Genomic DNA, 18,708 nt, shown 5'->3' with positions numbered 1-18,708 from the left:
ATTTATATTCTGGAATGTATCACTGCTGGTGGCATCTTCAGTTCTGCCAGGTGATCTGTACGGAATGTTCGTTACTGAGAGTTCCATGCACAGGGGAAGATATTGCTTTCTTGGCAGTTAAAAAAAAGCTGTTATTTCCCTCAATGCAATGAGGTTCACAGACAGTGGGACCCTGTGGGAGGGGTTTCATGACAATATCAGCCACACAGACACTACCCCCCCCCCCCCCCACACACACACACCCCTAATGATCTATTCGAGAAAAGGTAAAGATTGCTCATAGGAAAGGGGGTATCAGCTACTGATTGGGATGAAGTTCAATCCTTGGTTACAGTTCCTTTTAAAAGGGAACCTTAACTGAAGCTACAAAAAAAAAGTTTCACTTACCTGGGGCTTCCACCAGCCCCTGCAGCCGTCCTGTGCCTGCGCCGTCACTCACCAATCATCCGGTCCCCCGCCATGGCTCAGCTTCGTTTTCAGCGACTGATCAGTTGCCGAGCAGTGCTCGTCCTCCATCGTGCTCCCGTTCCTGTGGCCGACTTGCGCCTGCACAGTACGTGTACTGCGTATGTACATACGCGTAGTACTATGTACATATGCGTTCTGCTCAGGTGCAAGATGGAAACAGGGACGGGAGCGTGATTGAGGACGTGCACGGCCTGGGCTGCACAGGCACACTGCAGAAAACTAAACTGAGCCACGGCGGGGGACCGAATGATAGGTTAGTGACGGCCCGGGAACAGGACGGCTGCAGCGGGCTTGTGAATGCACCAGGTAAGTGGAACTTTTTTTTGTAGCTTCAGTTAAGGTTCCCTTTGACTCCATATACTGTATATTGCTCCTTCTTGTGAGAACACACATTTTTAATTTTACATGGATGTGCTACTTACACAAAAAATGTATTGATACAGTACATGTAGCATTTGTATCTCACTAATGGTTCAGTTTTCATTAGACAATCGCGTTTTCAATAAGATTATTCAGATTGTATTATATGGAAACAGAGATGCTGATGGGCCCAATCGATCTTGAACAATCCTGGACAAACATTATTGATTGATTCTTTAAAGTGAACCAGAGACAAAGCACCCTCATGTATTTTACCATACATATCAGTGGGAACATTGAAGAAAACACCTACCCTGCTCTTTTTTTTTGTATTCTCTTTTTGTAACTCTTTTGTTTGGGTTTTTTTTTAAAGCAGTAGTGTCGTTTTTCTTTAAGTATTACATGTATAACATAGCAATATTTAGAACAAATTATACAATTAAACTTATAGCAGATAACAAAAAAAATTGTGGTTTATAGAATGTCTATGTCTGGCTGACTAATTATCATATTGATATTACAGTATTATTAAATTTGGAAAGAAGTTAGCAATGTGAAATTATGTAGAATTATTTGTTTTCAGTGTTAAATTTTAGTAACTATTTTGTAACATGAATATTCACAATACTTAATAGACAGTCATTTTTTCCCTACTCTGTTCACTGATAATCTGTAGATATCATCATACTTTTTATTAAGCCAAAGAATATAAACCTAATCATCAATGTTCATATTAAGAGAGGAACAACAAAATCACTGTGCTGAAACATACTGCTTACAGTACATGAAGACTCAGGTAATACAAACGCACAATGAACTTCTGTAGTCTCTTTGGGATGATTGAGGATGCCATATGTGTTTCTATTTCCGCCATCCTGTTGGACTCCTTAAACATAGCAGGGGCTCTTCTAAATATTACTGTCTCTGAGCAACACATGCCAGTTAAGTTAGACTCTCAAGGAGGACCTTCAATTTAAGCTTCAGTCTTTAGTCTCTTAGCATGAATCTTGTAGCAAATCTGATCTTATTCCAGAATGATAGTTGAGAGCCACCACCCAAGAAAGCATGAATACATCAATGTAAAAAATTGTACTCTATTCATTTAAGTACTTTTCTCATGGCAGTTATTTGCCTGCTTCTGACCAATTTATGTAGTATACAAACAAACATGGACAGACACTCCAGTACACCTCCAGCTGTCCAGCTACAATCCCTGTCTCTAATCGTCACTAAAACCACAGGTATTGGTCGTATAAAATTTAAATAGCGCATTTATGCTATTGGAGACACTTAAAAGTCTTACCCATGGTAACCCCTTTTTTTTTATATGCTTATGCATACCTTACCATTAAAGATAAGCATGCCAGAAAATAGCAGGGGTTACCATAGGTCAAACATAAGTGGTTTGTAAGTGCCCCCATAGCTTAATTGCAGTATTGCCTTTTCATGTTACTAACACCCGTGGTTTTAATTATGATTAGAGATGGATAGTTGCAGCCAGCTGAGACCCTCTTGGAGTGTCTGTCTGTCCGTGTGTTTGGCTGGTTCTGGTGCCTGATGTCCTTGTGGTGGTTGTAGTAAACAATAACAAGTTCGTGTTTATCCTCCATGTAGAAACAAATTTCAGGGCCTCTTCCAAGGCTGTCTAATCTCCACCAGCAATGCAAAGCGCAGTCTGCACTATTGTGTTTTCCCTCTTTTTTCCTCCCCTTTCCCAGGTGGAACGCAGAACAGCAAGATGCTCCATGTCCAGACCTTTAGCACCAGTGGAGACAACGTGTGAAGTGGAAGGGAGCCTCTATTATCCAGCTGGAGACCCTGACATTAACGCTTTAGAGCATTCAGTGCAGCGCAGCGAGTGAACAACTGAACTTGGTGGTGGATCATTAACCAATACGCAGTAAGGAGTAGACTTCTTATCTTCGAACTGCACACCGGAGTGGTAGGACTAACCCTTTGTGTAAAGATCTTTAACTGTGAAGAGGTCGATCCAGGGTGCATACTTGTGGAAATTAATTTTTTGCATTGCTGGATAGCACAGCACCGTCTCTGCGGTTGTTTTTGAGTTGTGGGTGCCATTTCCATATTAGACTTTATCACTCAATCTCTCATTGTGTGCTCATTGGTCTTGGTATGCTCAATGGTCTCAGTATGCTAATTGGTCCAGCTTTACTTCATTACACTATCTCTTTTGATGTATTATTTTTTTTTTGCTAATTACTTTATTTCTACACAAAACTGTACTTATATCTGTCCCTAATTCCCTATACGCTGTAAATAGTATATCTTGGGAAATACAATATAAAAAGAGTGTATATGCCTTTTCAATAATTACTTGTCCAAAGTCTAAATCATATCTTGAGATGAATGAATTCCAGAGCCATTGCACTGGTGGTTCATAAGAAAGATGGTTCTGTGATTCTCTTCAGTGGATAAATATTCACAAACCATATATGTGTAACCAGCAAATGAGTCTTTGTTGATTCATTTATGCAGCATCTAATACTGAGGAATAGAACTTCCTTGTTGAGATAATACTATCTGATGGTCTGGTAGTTACAACCAACAATTTCCTGTGTACTATGACAGTCAAATAAAGTAGGTTCTGTATGGCATTTTCCTCCATCATCAACAGAAGCGATATTTAATGGGTTCCCCAAGTGGACTAGTAAATGCTACCCTTTCTTTACCTATTTACTAACTGGACAGATCACGTTTTCCAGTATATGGATGACCTGTAGAAACTTTTCAATTACTGTAAATAAAATCAATCATTGGTTTGAGCAAACAAGCCTAGTCATTACTATTTGTGTCTTTCAATTATCATTATTTCCCACATTGTTAATTATGTAAATATGTAAACTACTAGAGCATATTGTAGCCATAAGCAAATAAACAATAAAGATATTTGAAGGTTTTTATAAAGGTTTGTGAATTACATTTCGTAAAACTGTTCTCAACTTAGACCAAATAATGAATAGGAGGGGATAGGGCAAGGTAACAGGAGAGAGAGTGAGTTGGCTATCAATTTTGTCACGATCACTGTTTTGCTGTCATTTGGATGAGCCACTCAGACCTTACAAAGGAAAAATAAAAAGTGGGGGGAGAGGACTCTTATCATGTATCATGCTAGCTACAAACATATGTGTCTAGCTATGAACAGTCAGTGCAACATGAATTAACCACTTCCTGCCCCATGACATGAAAATATGTCTCTGCACTCCCCTCCCTACAAAATTCTAGATAACACTATTTATTTATCTCTGAGCTAATGACAATGATACACAGTTGTAAAGGAATGACAGCAAACCCCTCTCTTCCTCCCGGGGAATTCAATGGCAGGATTAATGTGTAAACAAACATTCCAGGAGCAGACAGATGTAACAAGAGAGTAGGGTGTATACAGTGTGTTACTAATACATATTTAAACAAACTAACTGTTTAAATAAACAGGAGAGATAGCGAAATAAAATGTGTAGGTTCAATGTACAATAGAAGCTATTTACATTAAAGCTGTAATGTATGAAAGTGGATAAATTGTGTATTTTTTCACTTTTTTTTCCTTATATTCCTTTTAAAATACATAGAAAATACGGTCATTAATAAAAACAAATATCAGTCCCAAAAAGCCTAATTTGTCCTGAATAAAACAATATATAGATCATTTAGTTGTGATAATTATTCATAAAGTTATTGCCAAACAAAATCAGTGCTGAGCTGAACTGTGAAAATGACCAGGGTAGGGAAGCAGTTAAATAATATCTGACACGAATTTCAGCAATTTAAAGTGGATACGAGATAAACTTTTACTCATTGCATAATTGTGTTCCTTTCGTATTGTTTATAGGACATTCCACAAGCCCAATACTTTTTTGTTTTAATACTCTTAATTCCCTATAAACTAAACAAGCCTCGCCCACAGCTTTTCAGAGTGCCTTGGCATTTTCAGACAGTAGCAAGGGCTTATGGGAGCTCAGTCTGAGCAGGAGGAGGGGGAGGTGTTACTAGCCAGATATTTCAGAGGCAGAGGGGAGGAGGGAGGAGGAGGGGGAATTAGGTTTTCACAGGCTGAGGGCTGGAGATGCAGATCAGCTTGCCTGTGTGTAATGCTTACAAACAACATGGCTGCTGTCATTGTATCACAGGAAGGGATAATCATATTCTGTTTAAGCTGTTTGCAGCTAGATTTGCTGTGTAAACTATCTAAACTTTAGATAAGATATATAGACAAGTTACTTGTTATATCTCGGATCCGCTTTAAACGATGCACAAAGTTATGTTCAGACAGCAAGTAGATACCTCTGCGCATTGTCTGTTGTCCTTCTTGCTCCCCCCAGTTCCCATAATCACCAGTAGAAAAATTTGCCTTGGAAAGTCAGACCCCTTACTCCATACTCTCCCACAGCAGGTATAAAGGGCACCGCATAAAGCACAATGTTATTAGCAGCTTTTGCGGCACCCACAGTATAATAAAGGGGCACAATATTGTTTAACAAGAATAGGAAGTCTCAATCCGATAACCATACTAGTGGAAGCCTCAATATGAAAAATCATAGAGAAATTCATGTAACAGCTGTAGGAAGTCTCAATGCAAATGCATCTCAATGCAAAAATCACATAGTGGAGTCACAATATGAAAATCATACGGAAATTCATATAACGGCAATAGAAAGTCTCAATACAAATATTGCATAGTGGAAGCCTCCAGGTGCATAATTTTCCCTGTAATTCCATTGATTGGGGCTTTGGATGAGGGGATAAGGTTTAAGCAACACCAGGGGAGGGTTATGCACCACCAGGGAGTAGGTAGTTATGGGTTAGGCATTGGTAGAGGGGGAGTTAAGAGTTAGGCATTGGTAGAGGGATGGTCATGGGTTAGGCATCGGTAGAGGACGCGTTAAAGGGAAGGTCCAAGCAAAAAAAAAAAAATGAGTTTTACTTACCTGGGGTTTCTACCAGCCCCATGTAGCCATCCTGTGCCCTCGTAGTCACTCACTGCTGCTCCAGTCCCCTGCTGGCAGCTTTCTGACCTCGGAGGTCAGGGCCACATTGCATACATTTTTACGCATTCCAGCTAGTGCAGGAACAAAAATGTACGCGTTGCACCACTAACGCGTAAAAATGTATGTGTTAATGTTCCTGCACTAGCGGGAATGTGTAAAAATGTACGCAATTCGGCCCTGACCACTGAGGTCAGAAAGCTGCCAGCGGGGGACTGGAGCAGCAGTGAGTGACTATGAGGGCACAGGATGGCTTCATGGGGCTGGTAGAAGCCCCAGGTAAGTGAAACTCATTTTTTTTTTTTTGCTTGGACCTTCCCTTTAAGGGTTAGGCATCAGTAGAGGGAGAGATAGGGTTGGGCAATAGTAACGGGGAGGGTTCTGTGTGAGAGTAGGGTTAGGTTAGGTCATAGTAAAATATTGGTGAAGATAACCAATATTTTTCTATCAGAATTAAGTAGAAGAATATTTTTAATTATACCTATATTCTACTAGAGGCTCCTTTTTTTTGTAGACGCCTTTATTACATGTATGTTCCCCCTTCCATTCACATCCCCCTTGACTACCCCACTAAGCTTGCTCCAGGGAGTTCTCTGTTCCCTGTATGCACAGTAGAAGCGGTATCCTGGAGGCTCTGTGGGGGTCAGCACCATTTTCAAAATGGAGATGTAGGTTTTTGTAGAGCAGCTGAAGCTAAATGGGACACTAGAGGGACATCAGAAGATGTTGGATATAACCTGTAGTAGGTAAGTATTCAGGCCATGTCTTTTTTTTTCAGCTCAGATAAAGAAAAAGGTGTTGACTTTTTTTTGACACTTATGTTTGTAGTTTACTTATAAAGCTTACATTCTATACACTGCATGCAGTCAAAAAGCCCCCACCCATTTATTTGCTTGTTGCTGTTTCGTAGTCCATTTGTGTAATATGTTTTATTATAGCATTTACTTTCTTGCTTAAAATACTGGAGTATAAATACATTAAGTTGTTATGTCACTGGTAGGTTCAATGCGCATAAAAAAATATTTTAAAAACTCAGGCCACAAAAGTGATAATGACAAGCCTGTTTGCTTCCTATTAAAGATATGTTGGATCTTCTTTGTCTTACCAAAGAGTTGTCACTGAAAACATCTGGGTTGTTCTCATAGATGAATTTTTCCACTCTCTTTTGGCGAAGCTTGAACATCTTAGAACCCTTGTTGCTCGATAACGAAAGCTCCTCCAGCATAATTTCCCTGGGAACACTGATCTTCTTCCCTAAGTTTAGCCTGGAGGCGTCCTGTTCTCCTTCTCTTAGAGCTAAAACAATAATAGCCATTATGTGTTAGAACAGCTTGCTTAAAATCCTACCCATAAATTACTGTCTGCAAAGAAACATATTGTGATCCATTACCAAGCCTGCAGTAAATACTGTAAGATTAACATGGTATTATCATGAGATTATAGGGATTGCAGAGTCATTGGATAGTTCTGTTCTCTAGTACCTCAGTCTTCACAGCAGGAAGCATCTTATTTACTATCTTCCGTAGTGACACTGTTATATGCTCTGTGTTTCATTGAGTATTTCAATATTGTCAATCCAAAAACAAATTAAGGTTAAATTACAGTAAGTTTTTAAAGGCATTAAAAGCAGCGGCCGCAGGTTGGGAGGGGGGAGCAGGCTGGCTACTTATTAGGGGCACTTACCTGGCTAATCTATATACTGGGGAAACTATACTGTCTACCTATACTGGGGGCACCTACCTGGCTAACCTATATACTGGTGGCAGCATTACTGTCCACCTTTACTCCGGGCACATACCTGGCTAACCTATATACTGGGGCAACTATACTATCTACCTATACTAAGGGAACATACTTGGCTAACCTTTATACTGTTTGCAACTATACTGTCTACCTATACTGGGGGCACCTACATGGCTATCCTATATATTGGGGGCAACTATACTTACTACCTAAACTGAGGTCAACTATACTGGCTGCCTATACTGGGGCAACTATACTGGCTACCTGTACTGGAGACAACTATATCTGGCTAACCTATACTGGGGGCAACTATACCTGGCTAACCTATACTGGAGGCACCTGGATACCTACTTACCTATGCTGAGGGTGGGGTTTTGTTGGGTCACACCGCAGCTATAGCGCGGTGCAGATTGTCCGGTGCTGTGCGATCATTACACATTTGGGGGCTGGGGGGGCGCATCCTCAAAGGTTTTAAATCTTGAAAGTCTAGTACCGGCCCTAGTAGTATAATAAACAGAACTGTTATAAGGGTGCACTATCATTGTTTAAACTATGGTACACACAAATTAGAGCTGCTATAATAGGGAATAGTGTAAGGGAGAAAACTGGAATGGGGGCCTAAACAACAAGGCTGTTACTATAAACAGCCACATCCACTGTGAGTCATCCCATGACTCCTGCAAAATAAAGGCAGGGCTTCCTTGAAATCCAAAAATTACTTGCAGGATTAATTCAGGATAAAAAGGTTGAGAAAGGCTGCTTTGGAGTTTGAAATCCTTGCTGGAGCTGTTTTCAAGCATGACAAAAGTGATAATACATTTGTGGCTAAACAGCACTGTTATGAACAATAACTTGAACATAGACGATTAAGTAGTAGTTACGTAGTTACTTGGGTTGAAAAAAGACATACGTCCATCGAGTTTAACCAGAACCAAGTACAACACCAGCCTGCTCCCTCACATATCCCTGTTGATCCAGAGGAAGGCGAAAAACCCTGACAAGGCATGATCCAATTAGCCCAAAAGGGAAACAATTCCTTCCCGACTCCAGATGGTAATCAGATAAAATCCCTGGATCATCATCATTGGGCATTCCTAGTAATTGTAGCCATGGATGTCTTTCAACGCAAGGAAAGCATCTAAGCCCTCTTTAAATGCAGGTATAGAATTTGCCATAACTACTTCCTGTGGCAATGCATTCCACATCTTAATCACTCTTACTGTAAAGAACCCTTTCCTAAATAAATGGCTAAAACGTTTTTTCTCCATGCACAGATCATGTCCTCTAGTCCTTTGAGAAGCCTAGGGACAAAAAGCTCATCCGCCAAGCATTTATATTGCCCTCTGACATATGTATAAACATGTTAATTAGATCCACTCTAAGCCGTCTTTTCTCTAGACTAAATAAACCCGGTTTATCTAACCTTTCTTGGTAATTGAGACCTTCCATCCCATGTATCAATTTTGTTGCTGGTCTCTGCACCTGCTCTAAAACTGCAATATCTTTCCTGTAATGTGGTGCCCAGAACTGAATTCCATATTCCAGATGTGGCCTTACTAGAGAGTTAAACAGGGGCAATATTATGCTAGCATCTCGAGTTTCTATTTCTTTTTTAATGCATCCCAAAATTTTGTTAGCTTTAGCTGCAGCTGCTTGGCATTGAGTATGATTATTTAACTTGTTTTCGATGAATGCTCCTAAGTCCTTCTCCAAGTTTGATGTCCCCAACTGTATCCCATTTATTTTGTATGGTGCGAGACCATTGTTATGACCAAAATGCATGACTTTACAAGTTATGTAAAATACATCTCAAAAGTTATACTCTAACTTGAATTGCTTTACTTTCAAGAACACACAGATTTCTTGCAAAGGCATACAGGCACAACACATTTGTTTCAGTGTGAGCCAGTGGTGCAGTAGTAGGGGATGCATAGGTTGCAACAGCACCAGGACCCATAGACCTTAGGAGCCCACATTTGGTCCACCTTCTGTTGCTGCATTAGCTGTTTATTTGTGCAGTAGTGGTAATGATCACTATCTTTATTCGTTAAATAGTGGTAATCATTAACAAAACATTAATTTTCCTCTTCTTAAACCATTCTCACATACTGGCGGTTCCTGGAATGCTGGTCTTGATAGGCTACCTGTATCATGCGACTATTATACATAAAGTGTTGGAAGGGGGAAAGGTAAAATTTACTCTTTATCTACCCGACTGCAAGGATCAATATGAGACTTCCTGATCATAGATGGATGTCTGTCTAGGAAATGTACAGTATATTTTACAGAATTAACCACAAATCACGCAGCAAAATTTTGAAGAGGCCCTCCAATGTTCACACCATTTCCTTTGCCTACCACTGGTGAGCCTCACAGCCTGGGGGCCCATCTTACATGGGTCATAAGTCAAGAATGGCCCTGATTATCTTCATACCCATAACAAGTGTAGCGCAAAAACAACTGATCTGGAGGATGGATCCCAGAGGAAGTGAAGTAGTCGTTGGTGCCCCTTCACAGCTCTGGGCCTCCCTGCAGTCGCAGGGTCTGCTCCCCTGTAGTTACGCTCCTGGATTTAACTATGTATACTCAGTTTTTGGGTTACAAATGTTATGTTGCTATAGCTCTTTTTTAGCAAGGCTCATATGCTCATTCAGCTACAGTATGTAATTTACATTTTTCATCCAGCCTGCCGTTCCACTGCCCTCCTCAGTTGCAGCTATTCCCCAAAATAGCTCTTGAGAACTCCTCAGGTAATATTCAGAGCTATTGGTATCCCTGAGTAGTTCAGTGGATGGGAGCATCCGTATTGTGCATGTGTGAGTTCGGACTCACATTCGCAGCTCAGATTCACTCATCCTCAGAACTGCTCAGAGATGCGAATGGCTTTGAAGATTGCCCAAGGAGTTCCTAAGAACTATATAACTAAGGCTGCAAGAACATATTCAACAAGACACGCTTATCAGATATGATCACACGGTCCCAGTGCTGGATTGGTGGGGTTGAGGAGGATGGGGGAAGTGATATGGCCATACGTGGCCATGTACTGTATGTATGCAATAATGACTAATGGGGATGTGTGAAGGAGGCCAGCCCTCTATCTGCATAGTATTACTTTAAAATTGTGTATGTATGAGCGATTTACAACTATTTGTATTTTTGGTTATACACCATAAATAAATGCGCTATATTTTTGTACCGCTTGTGGCTTGCTACTACTCTTTTTTTCTCTAACTATTGTGATATAGTGTTCAAGCTGGCACTAAAGATACCCATACATTTATAGATTGCCACTCAATGTACCGAAAAGATAGCTCCCTCTCTGATCTGAATATGATCAGAAAGAGTAGATTTCAGCATGAAATCTATTGAATATCTTTTGAACCACAGCGTTGCACTGATCGGTACATTGCAGTGCTACTGGCCATTAATCTACCGCAGAAATTATATCAATCTGACATGTTGGGGCATAGATTTCTAGCAGATTCCATCACATTGATCAAATCTGACTGGAATTGATGAGGAACATTTTTAAAATGTATGGGTACCATAAAGGTACCCAGAGCTAATTAAAAGAAAAAAGTTTTATACATACCTGGGGCTTCCTCCAGCCCCATCCGCTTGGATCGTTCCCACGCCGCTGTCCTCTGCTGTCTGCAGCTCCGGTACCTGGTCCCATCACTTCTGTCAGTCGGGGCCAGCCACTAGAGAGATACATAGAGGGCACACTTCTCCTGCATAGACTGGTCCTGACTGGCAGAAGTGACAGGACCTGGTACCAGAGCTGCAGACAGCGGAGGACGGCGGCGTGGGAACGATCCAAGCGGATGGGGCTGGAGGAAGCACCAGGTATGTATAAAACTTTTTCTTTTAATCAGTACTGGTACAGTTTAAGGGTCTCCCTAAATGTACTACTATTGAGCCTGTGCTATACATAGAGGTGGCCACCATGTTGATCTCCCTTAAAAAAAAAAGTGCTAGTTTCTAAGCTGTAATTCTGAATTTGTGTCTCTAGACATCCTTATAGCCATATATGTAGATCAGATGTTCCACCTTTCCTCCCAATTTTCTCATTGTCATACTAATTCCAGGAGAGCACCCCAGAAAGCACTATTTCCAGATGATGGAAATAGCATCACAGCAAGAAAGTAGCATTTTGTAGAAGGTCAACATGGAAGCTTCCTTAGCTTTCTAAGGATACATGTACTTTATAATGTACTCAAAAAACTGTAGTCTCAAAGGAGAGATGCATGGGAAGGGGGGCTTGAATGTTGAAAATACAAGCTTTCTCCCCACTCTAATGAAAATATGGGGACAAAATTAATATTACTGCAAGTAAAAGGGCACAATGTGTCCTGTAACATTAAATTTAGCATGAAACAATATAAGAAAATAATGTTGCCACTGCCCTCAATTATGGGCTAGGTTGAGGCTGAACAATATTCCCTATTTCCTGTGTGGGGGTACCTGGAAGCTTGTGTATACAGTGAGCAGGATGAGCAGAAATGATTGGATGACGGTGACTTGCCCTATCTTTTCAACACATTTCATGTGTTCATGTGTTTTGACATCTCGATGGTGATGACAAAATCTAAAGAAGCTCTACCATGAAGGATAACAATGATATGAAGATGACATAATGACAGGGCCTCAGCCCTGCAGCCACAAAGGAATGCTCATTACTTCATTACAGCTAATAAAGGGATAGCCAAGAGAAATATAAAAGGAGAAACAATTCAATTCCACATCTCTATGCAGGAATGTAAAATACACATTTAGTATTTAGCTTTACATTTACTTACTGTTTATTTCCATGATGATTTTTGTGGACTTTTTCCTCTTGTTTGGTGCTGGAGTTCCTGACAATGGCATAACTCAGAGGCTTGGCTCTGGGTTTCACTATGGAAAAAAATGATGAATGATTAGCAAAGTAAATTTAAGAGAAAGAATAACAATGCACAGATAATAATACTGTTTAACCACTTAAGGTCCCCAGGCTTAACCCCTCCCCCCCCCCCTCCAAACCAGGCTCTTTTTTTCTAAGCTGGGCTGTGCAGTTTTTACAGCCTCCTGCACAGCCCAGCTATGGAGCCCAGCAATTGGACTCACCTCCTTGTTTTGTCCCTAAGGGGACTTACCGCCAGAGGTGTCCGATCGCTGTGGCAGTTTTTTATTTTCTTCAGCCTGTATGAGGCTGTTTCTCTCTCCCTCCCTCCTCCCTCCGCTTCCTTCCTCCCCTCCAAGATTCTGTATTGAACAGGATGGTGATCTGTCCTGTTCCGCCTTTCATAGGCATCAGCCTATGAGAGGACAGCGATCCCCGGCCAATCAGAGGCCGGGGATCGCCAATCTCGTACATCGCTGCTGGAGACCGCAGTGCTGTACGCATGTAAACAAAGGGGATTTCTTTGATGTTAATTGGCGTTAGGCGGTCTTGGAGCTGCCGCCGCGGTCACGCCCCTTTACGTGACGCGGTTGTTAAGTAGTTAAAGTGGCCCAAATATTCGTTTGTTGGCATCTACATTGGGAAACATCACATAAACACAGGTTTCATGTGGCAGGAGGCTGGCCTTATTCAACTTTCTGTATTAACTCACATGGAAGTAATAATTTATCAAGCATAGTTTAGGCTTATCCTTATAAAACATTTGGCCCTTATTCAATTCACTTTTTCTCCTAAGTTTTCTCCTAGGAGATAATTTTTTTTTATCTTCTGTTCAAAGTGTAACTGTCGGGCATAAAATAAAAAATAAATTATTTATTTTGATCTGGTAAACAAGTAATAAGGATGCTAACCTTGCAATCCAAAAGTTAAAATCACTGTTACTTTTCTTGTTGATAAATGATCATTCCCCAGTTTACCTGACTCTTATTTGGTACACACAAAATTTGGTACACAAAAAGAAAGTTGCGGGGCATGCTGGGTTGTCCTTTTTTGCTTTTCTTCTTCCCATCAGACTTAACTAATGCAGCCTGATTGGCTGAAGCTTCTTTCCCTCCTGTTTTCCCCTCCCACAGCTCTGTTCTTCTCTGATTGGCCAATATTTCTCATACTGAGACAATGCACTTTCTATAATGAAGGGCGGGTGTCAGGATCGGTGTCAGCACGCAGAGAGAATCTGATTATTGGCGATCTGCAGTATCACCAAGAATGCAGATATATACCCGATTATTGATGATCTGCAGTATCACCGATAATCCGATATATTGCTAACCTCTGGACACCAGCAAAAGAACACAATAAAGACAGTATTATCACGGAAGTGTGGAAATATCCACCACACGGCCATTCCTCAGAGGTGTGGTTACCTCTGAATGGGAACCCCGTGAGTGAGATCCTCTAACCAGGCTGAGTGAGGAATCTCGACCCCCAGCAGTAATCGTCTGCTTGGGGCAGGAGTCTCGGAGAGGCAAGCCTCAGAGATAACCCTCCAGTGGGAGACGTTCCACTGAAGGGAGAAAGGTCAGACAGGCAAGTGTTCGGCAACAGAGATGGCGGCGGCAGTACAGGAGCGGAAGGCAGAGAGTAATCGTTAGACAGGCAGAGGTCGGCAACAAGAATCAGATAGGCAAAGGTACAAGATCAGCAAGAGATAGAGTAGTCAGGGATAGCAATGGTCAAAACACAGATAAATATACAACAATAATCCTAAGCTAAGGTGTGAAATCCATAGTATCAACACCTGGGAACTGCACTAAGGTCTGAGCGCTAACACAGAGTGTGTATTCACGACAGCAGACAACTTGCCACTGACAGGCAAGTTGTATTTGTAGCTAGAGAGCTACTCAGCTCCACCCCAGAGCCCAACCAATCAGGGACTCTCCTGATGTCAGCTGACAGGAGAATCAGCTGACCCTCCTACGTAGGAGGTAAGAGTCCTGTCTCCTTGTGTGTGACCCTCTGTCTCAGAACATCCGAGAGGCCAGGGCCCAAGTCCACGCGCGCCCACGTCCCAAACTCCGCTGGCCGCACTGTGGGACCCGCCGCATTGTCGCTAGTGGCCACGCTGCCCTGTGTGGTGGCGGCTCCGCTATTGTTTACAGTACCCCCCCTTTGAGGAGTGGACTCCGGACACTTCCTACACGGTTTCTCAGGATGTAATTGATGAAACTTCTTTCTCAACCTCTCAGCATGCATGCGATCCTCTGGAACCCAGGACCTTTCCTCCACACCGTACCCTTTCCAATGGACCAGATACTGCACTGAATTCTGCACCAGGCGAGAATCCAAGATCTTTTCAACTTCATACTCCGTCTGGCCCTCTATTACCACAGGGGGGGGGGGGGGGGGGGGAGAGGAATCCACATACACTGCCGGCTTCAGTGGTGGGACGTGGAATGATCTGCCACATCTCATGCTGGCAGGAAGATCAATGACATAAGAGACATCTTTGATCCTCTTGACCACCGGATAAGGCCCTATGAACCTGGGACCCAATTTGGTGACGGTGACGGTTGTCTGACTGCCAAATGTCTGGTTGACACCCACACCTTGTCTCCTTGAGAAAAGTGCCATTCGACAGAGCGTCTTTTGTCGGCCTGTCTTTTTTGTCTCTGAAAGGCCACTCCCAAATTCTTCTTCACTTGTCCCCAAAGTTCCCTTAAAGTCCTCTGCTAATCCTCCAGGGCCGGGAAGGGCGAGGAACACACCGGAAATGGGGAAAACTTAGGGGATTTTCCTGACACAACCTGAAAAGGGGACAACCCTGTTGACGCACCTTTCAGGTTGTTGTGTGCAAACTCCGCGAAGGGTAAAAACCTAACCCAATCGGTTTGTGCATCCGCTACATAGCATCTCAGGAACTGCTCCAGGGCTTGATTAACCCTCTCGGTCTGCCCATTAGTTTGTGGGTGATACCCTGATGAAAAAGACAGGTTCATCCCCAACGTATGGCAAAAGGCCCTCCAGAATTTTGATACAAATTGGACTCCTCTATCTGAAACCACATCGTCCGGGATACCATGTAACTGCAAGATATGTTGTATGAAGAGGTCGGCCAATTCCTGGGCTGAGGGAAATCCTTTAAGTGGAACAAAGTGTGCCATTTTACTGAACCTGTCTACGATTACCCAAATGACTGTCATGCCCTCGGACCTGGGGAGCTTGCCAATGAAGTCCATGGAAAGATGGGTCCACGGTTCATTTGGCACTGGCAGAGATTGTAGGGTGCCCACCGGAGCCAGGCGGGAAGGCTTACTCCTGGAGCAGACAACACACTCCCTCACAAATTCCTTACAATCTGAGGCCAATGAAGGCCACCACACACACCTAGTGAGCAGATCCAGAGTGCGAGCGACCCCTGGGTGACCTGCGTTCTTATGGGTATGGAATAACTGCATGATCTGTAATCGGAAAGGAAGCGGCACAAAGAGAACCCCTTCCGGTTTCCCTTCCGGGGTATCTAACTGGTAAGTAGCTAGTGTAGCTGCCCGATCCTCCCAGGTGTCCATGGCAGCTAAGACCAGCTTGGAGGGTAGGATACCCTCTGGCGATGTCAACTGAGTAGTCTCAGGCTCGAAACATCTCGAAAGAGCATCTGCCTTAACATTCTTGGAACCTGGAGTGTATGTGATAACAAATCTAAAACGCGAGAAAAATAGGGACCAGCGGGCCTGACGAGGAGTGAGCCTCTTAGCCCCTTCAATGTACTCCAGGTTCTTATGGTCAGTGTATACAGTAATGGTGTGTTCTGCACCCTCCAGCCAATGGCGCCATTCCTGGAAGGCTAACTTGATGGCCAACAGTTCCCTGTTGCCCACATCGTAGTTTCTCTCAGCAGGAGAGAACCTGCGTGAGAAATAGGCACAAGGATGTGTCTTGCCCTGCAGACCCAAGCGCTGAGACAGCACAGCCCCCACCCCGATCTCTGAGGCATCTACTTCTACTATGAAGGAAAGAGTGATGTTGACATGTCTCAGTATGGGTGCCGAGCAAAACAGTTTCTTCAGGGTACTGAATGCGGCCTGGGCCTCCGATGACCACTGGTAAGGGTCAGCCCCTTTCTTGGTTAGGCTAGTCAGAGGGGCTACTACCGAAGAGAATCCCTTAATAAATCTCCGGTAGTAATTAGCAAAACCAAGGAATCTCTGCAGTGCCTTCAAGCCCACCGGTTGCGGCCACTCTAGGACAGCCGAAACCTTTTCTGGGTCCATAGAGAGTCCTGACGTTGAGATGATGTAACCCAGAAAAGGAATTCGAGTGACCTCAAAGAGGCACTTCTCTAGTTTTGCATACAGTAGATTTTGTCTCAACCTCCTCAACACGTGTTTGACATGTTTGCAATGTTCCACGAGGTTTGGGGAGAAAATCAGTATGTCATCGAGATATACCACGACAAACCTCCCCAACACCTCCCTGAAAACCTCGTTTATCAAGTCCTGGAAGACGGCTGGGGGTGTTACACAACCCGAAGAGCATAACTAGATACTCGTAATGCCCGTCGGGTGTATTGAAGGCCGTCTTCCACTTGTCACCAGCCCTCATGCGTACCAGATTGTATGCCCCACGTAAGTCTAATTTTGAAAAAATCGTGGCATTGGTAATCTGGCCAAAGAGATCGTCTATCAGAGGTAATGGATAACGATTCTGTATGGTGATCTTGTTTAGACCTCGGTAGTCAATACAGGGTCTAAGACCACCATCTTTTTTTTTAACGAAAAAAAACCCCACCCCGGCCGGTGACCGAGAAGGGCGGATGAACCCCTTTGCCACGTTCTCAGTAATGTACTCCCGCATTGCCTGTTTCTCCGGACCGGAGAGATTATAGAGATGACCCTTAGGAGGCATACAACCAGCTCTTAGGTCGATAGGACAATTGAAACTCCGATGTGGTGGGAGTTTATCAGCGGATTTAGGACAAAACACATCTGCAAACTCAGCGTACTGTGTGGGTATCCCCTTGACCTCTACCTTGGCAGCACATATGGCAACCCTCCCCAAACAATGGGTATGGCACTAAGGTGACCAGCTGAGTAACTGACCTGAGGCCCAATCTATCTGTGGGGAATGGAGCTGTAACCAGGGCATACCAAGAATAACAGTGGAGGTTGCCATGCGCAAAACAAGGAACTGAAGGCTCTCCTTATGTAGAACCCCTGCTGTACATGACAACCTTGGGGTCTGAGAGATAGGTGATCTACACTGTAGAGGGGAGTCATCTACTGCGGTGACGACTATCTGTCGGTCTAAGGGTTGTAAGGGAACCCCCAGTCCCTTCACAAAATCATAATCAATAAAATTGGTTGCGGACCCTGAATCCACAAAAGCTTCAGTACAAACTATGGAATTCCCCCAGGAAATGGAACACGGGAGAAGTAACCGATTATTCTGATTTAGAGGTAAGTTCTGTGCGTCTAGGGTATTACCTCTAACTACACCTAGACAGCAGCGTTTCCCGATTTCCTAGGGCAATTTTGAGCAATATGACCCTGCTCTGCACAATATAGACAAAGGTTCTCTGCCCTTCTACGCTCTTTCTCGGCTCGAGTCAACCGAGAATGTCCGATTTGCATCGGTTCGTCGGTAGAAGGAGCAGGCGATGAGGACGCATGAGAAAAACCTCTCACTGCATTTCTGCCTCTTGATTGGCGCTGATAGCGCAATCTGCGGTCCGCCCGTATCGCCAAATAAATGGCGTCGTCCACGGACTTGAGCTCTGGGTGTCCCAACATTAATTCAGAAACCGAGTCTGATAGGCCTGACAGAAAACAATCTAACAAGGCGTAAGATCCCCACCTAGATGACACAGCCCACTTTCTGAATTCTGCTGCGTAAACCTCAACCGTGTCTCGACCCTGCCTGAGAGTCTTGAGCTTCCTCTCGGCAGTGATCGAGGCATCCGGATCATCATAAATTATAGCCATTGATTTGAAAAATTCCTCAACTGACGTGAGAGCCGTATCTTCGGGTGGAAGACCATATGCCCAGGTTTGCGAATCCCCGGACAATAGGGTCTTAATAAAAGTCACCCTTTGCTGCTCAGAACCTGACTGGGTGGGTCGTAATTCAAAATAAGATAACACTCGGTTACGAAAATTCTGGAAGTCAGATCTTTGCCCTGAAAACTTTTCAGGCACTGACATGCGGAGATCTGTGACCGGAGGGGATTGCACTGTGGCCACAGTCGTCTGCAAGACCCGT

The 18,708-nt window shown here is 43.3% G+C and overlaps 1 protein-coding gene across 2 annotated transcripts in view; it reads right to left on the bottom strand.

Moving 5' to 3' along the window:
* The window catches only part of MYOZ1 (myozenin 1), a 61,517-nt gene that overhangs the window by 23,435 nt on the left and 19,374 nt on the right, over positions 1–18,708 (bottom strand). For both annotated transcript variants that reach the window (XM_068258050.1, XM_068258049.1), the window contains 2 exons: positions 12,371–12,467; positions 6,934–7,124 (listed from right to left, as the gene is read on the bottom strand). In XM_068258050.1, coding sequence (XP_068114151.1) covers positions 6,934–7,124; positions 12,371–12,440 — 261 coding nt within the window. In that variant the 5' untranslated portion in view covers positions 12,441–12,467. The remainder of the gene's footprint in view (positions 1–6,933; positions 7,125–12,370; positions 12,468–18,708) is intronic.

The sequence above is a fragment of the Hyperolius riggenbachi genome, chromosome 10, assembly GCF_040937935.1.
Source record: "Hyperolius riggenbachi isolate aHypRig1 chromosome 10, aHypRig1.pri, whole genome shotgun sequence".
NCBI lineage: Eukaryota > Metazoa > Chordata > Amphibia > Anura > Hyperoliidae > Hyperolius > Hyperolius riggenbachi.
Note: the sequence above shows the minus strand (reverse complement) of the source record. Positions and strands in the feature narration are given on the sequence as shown.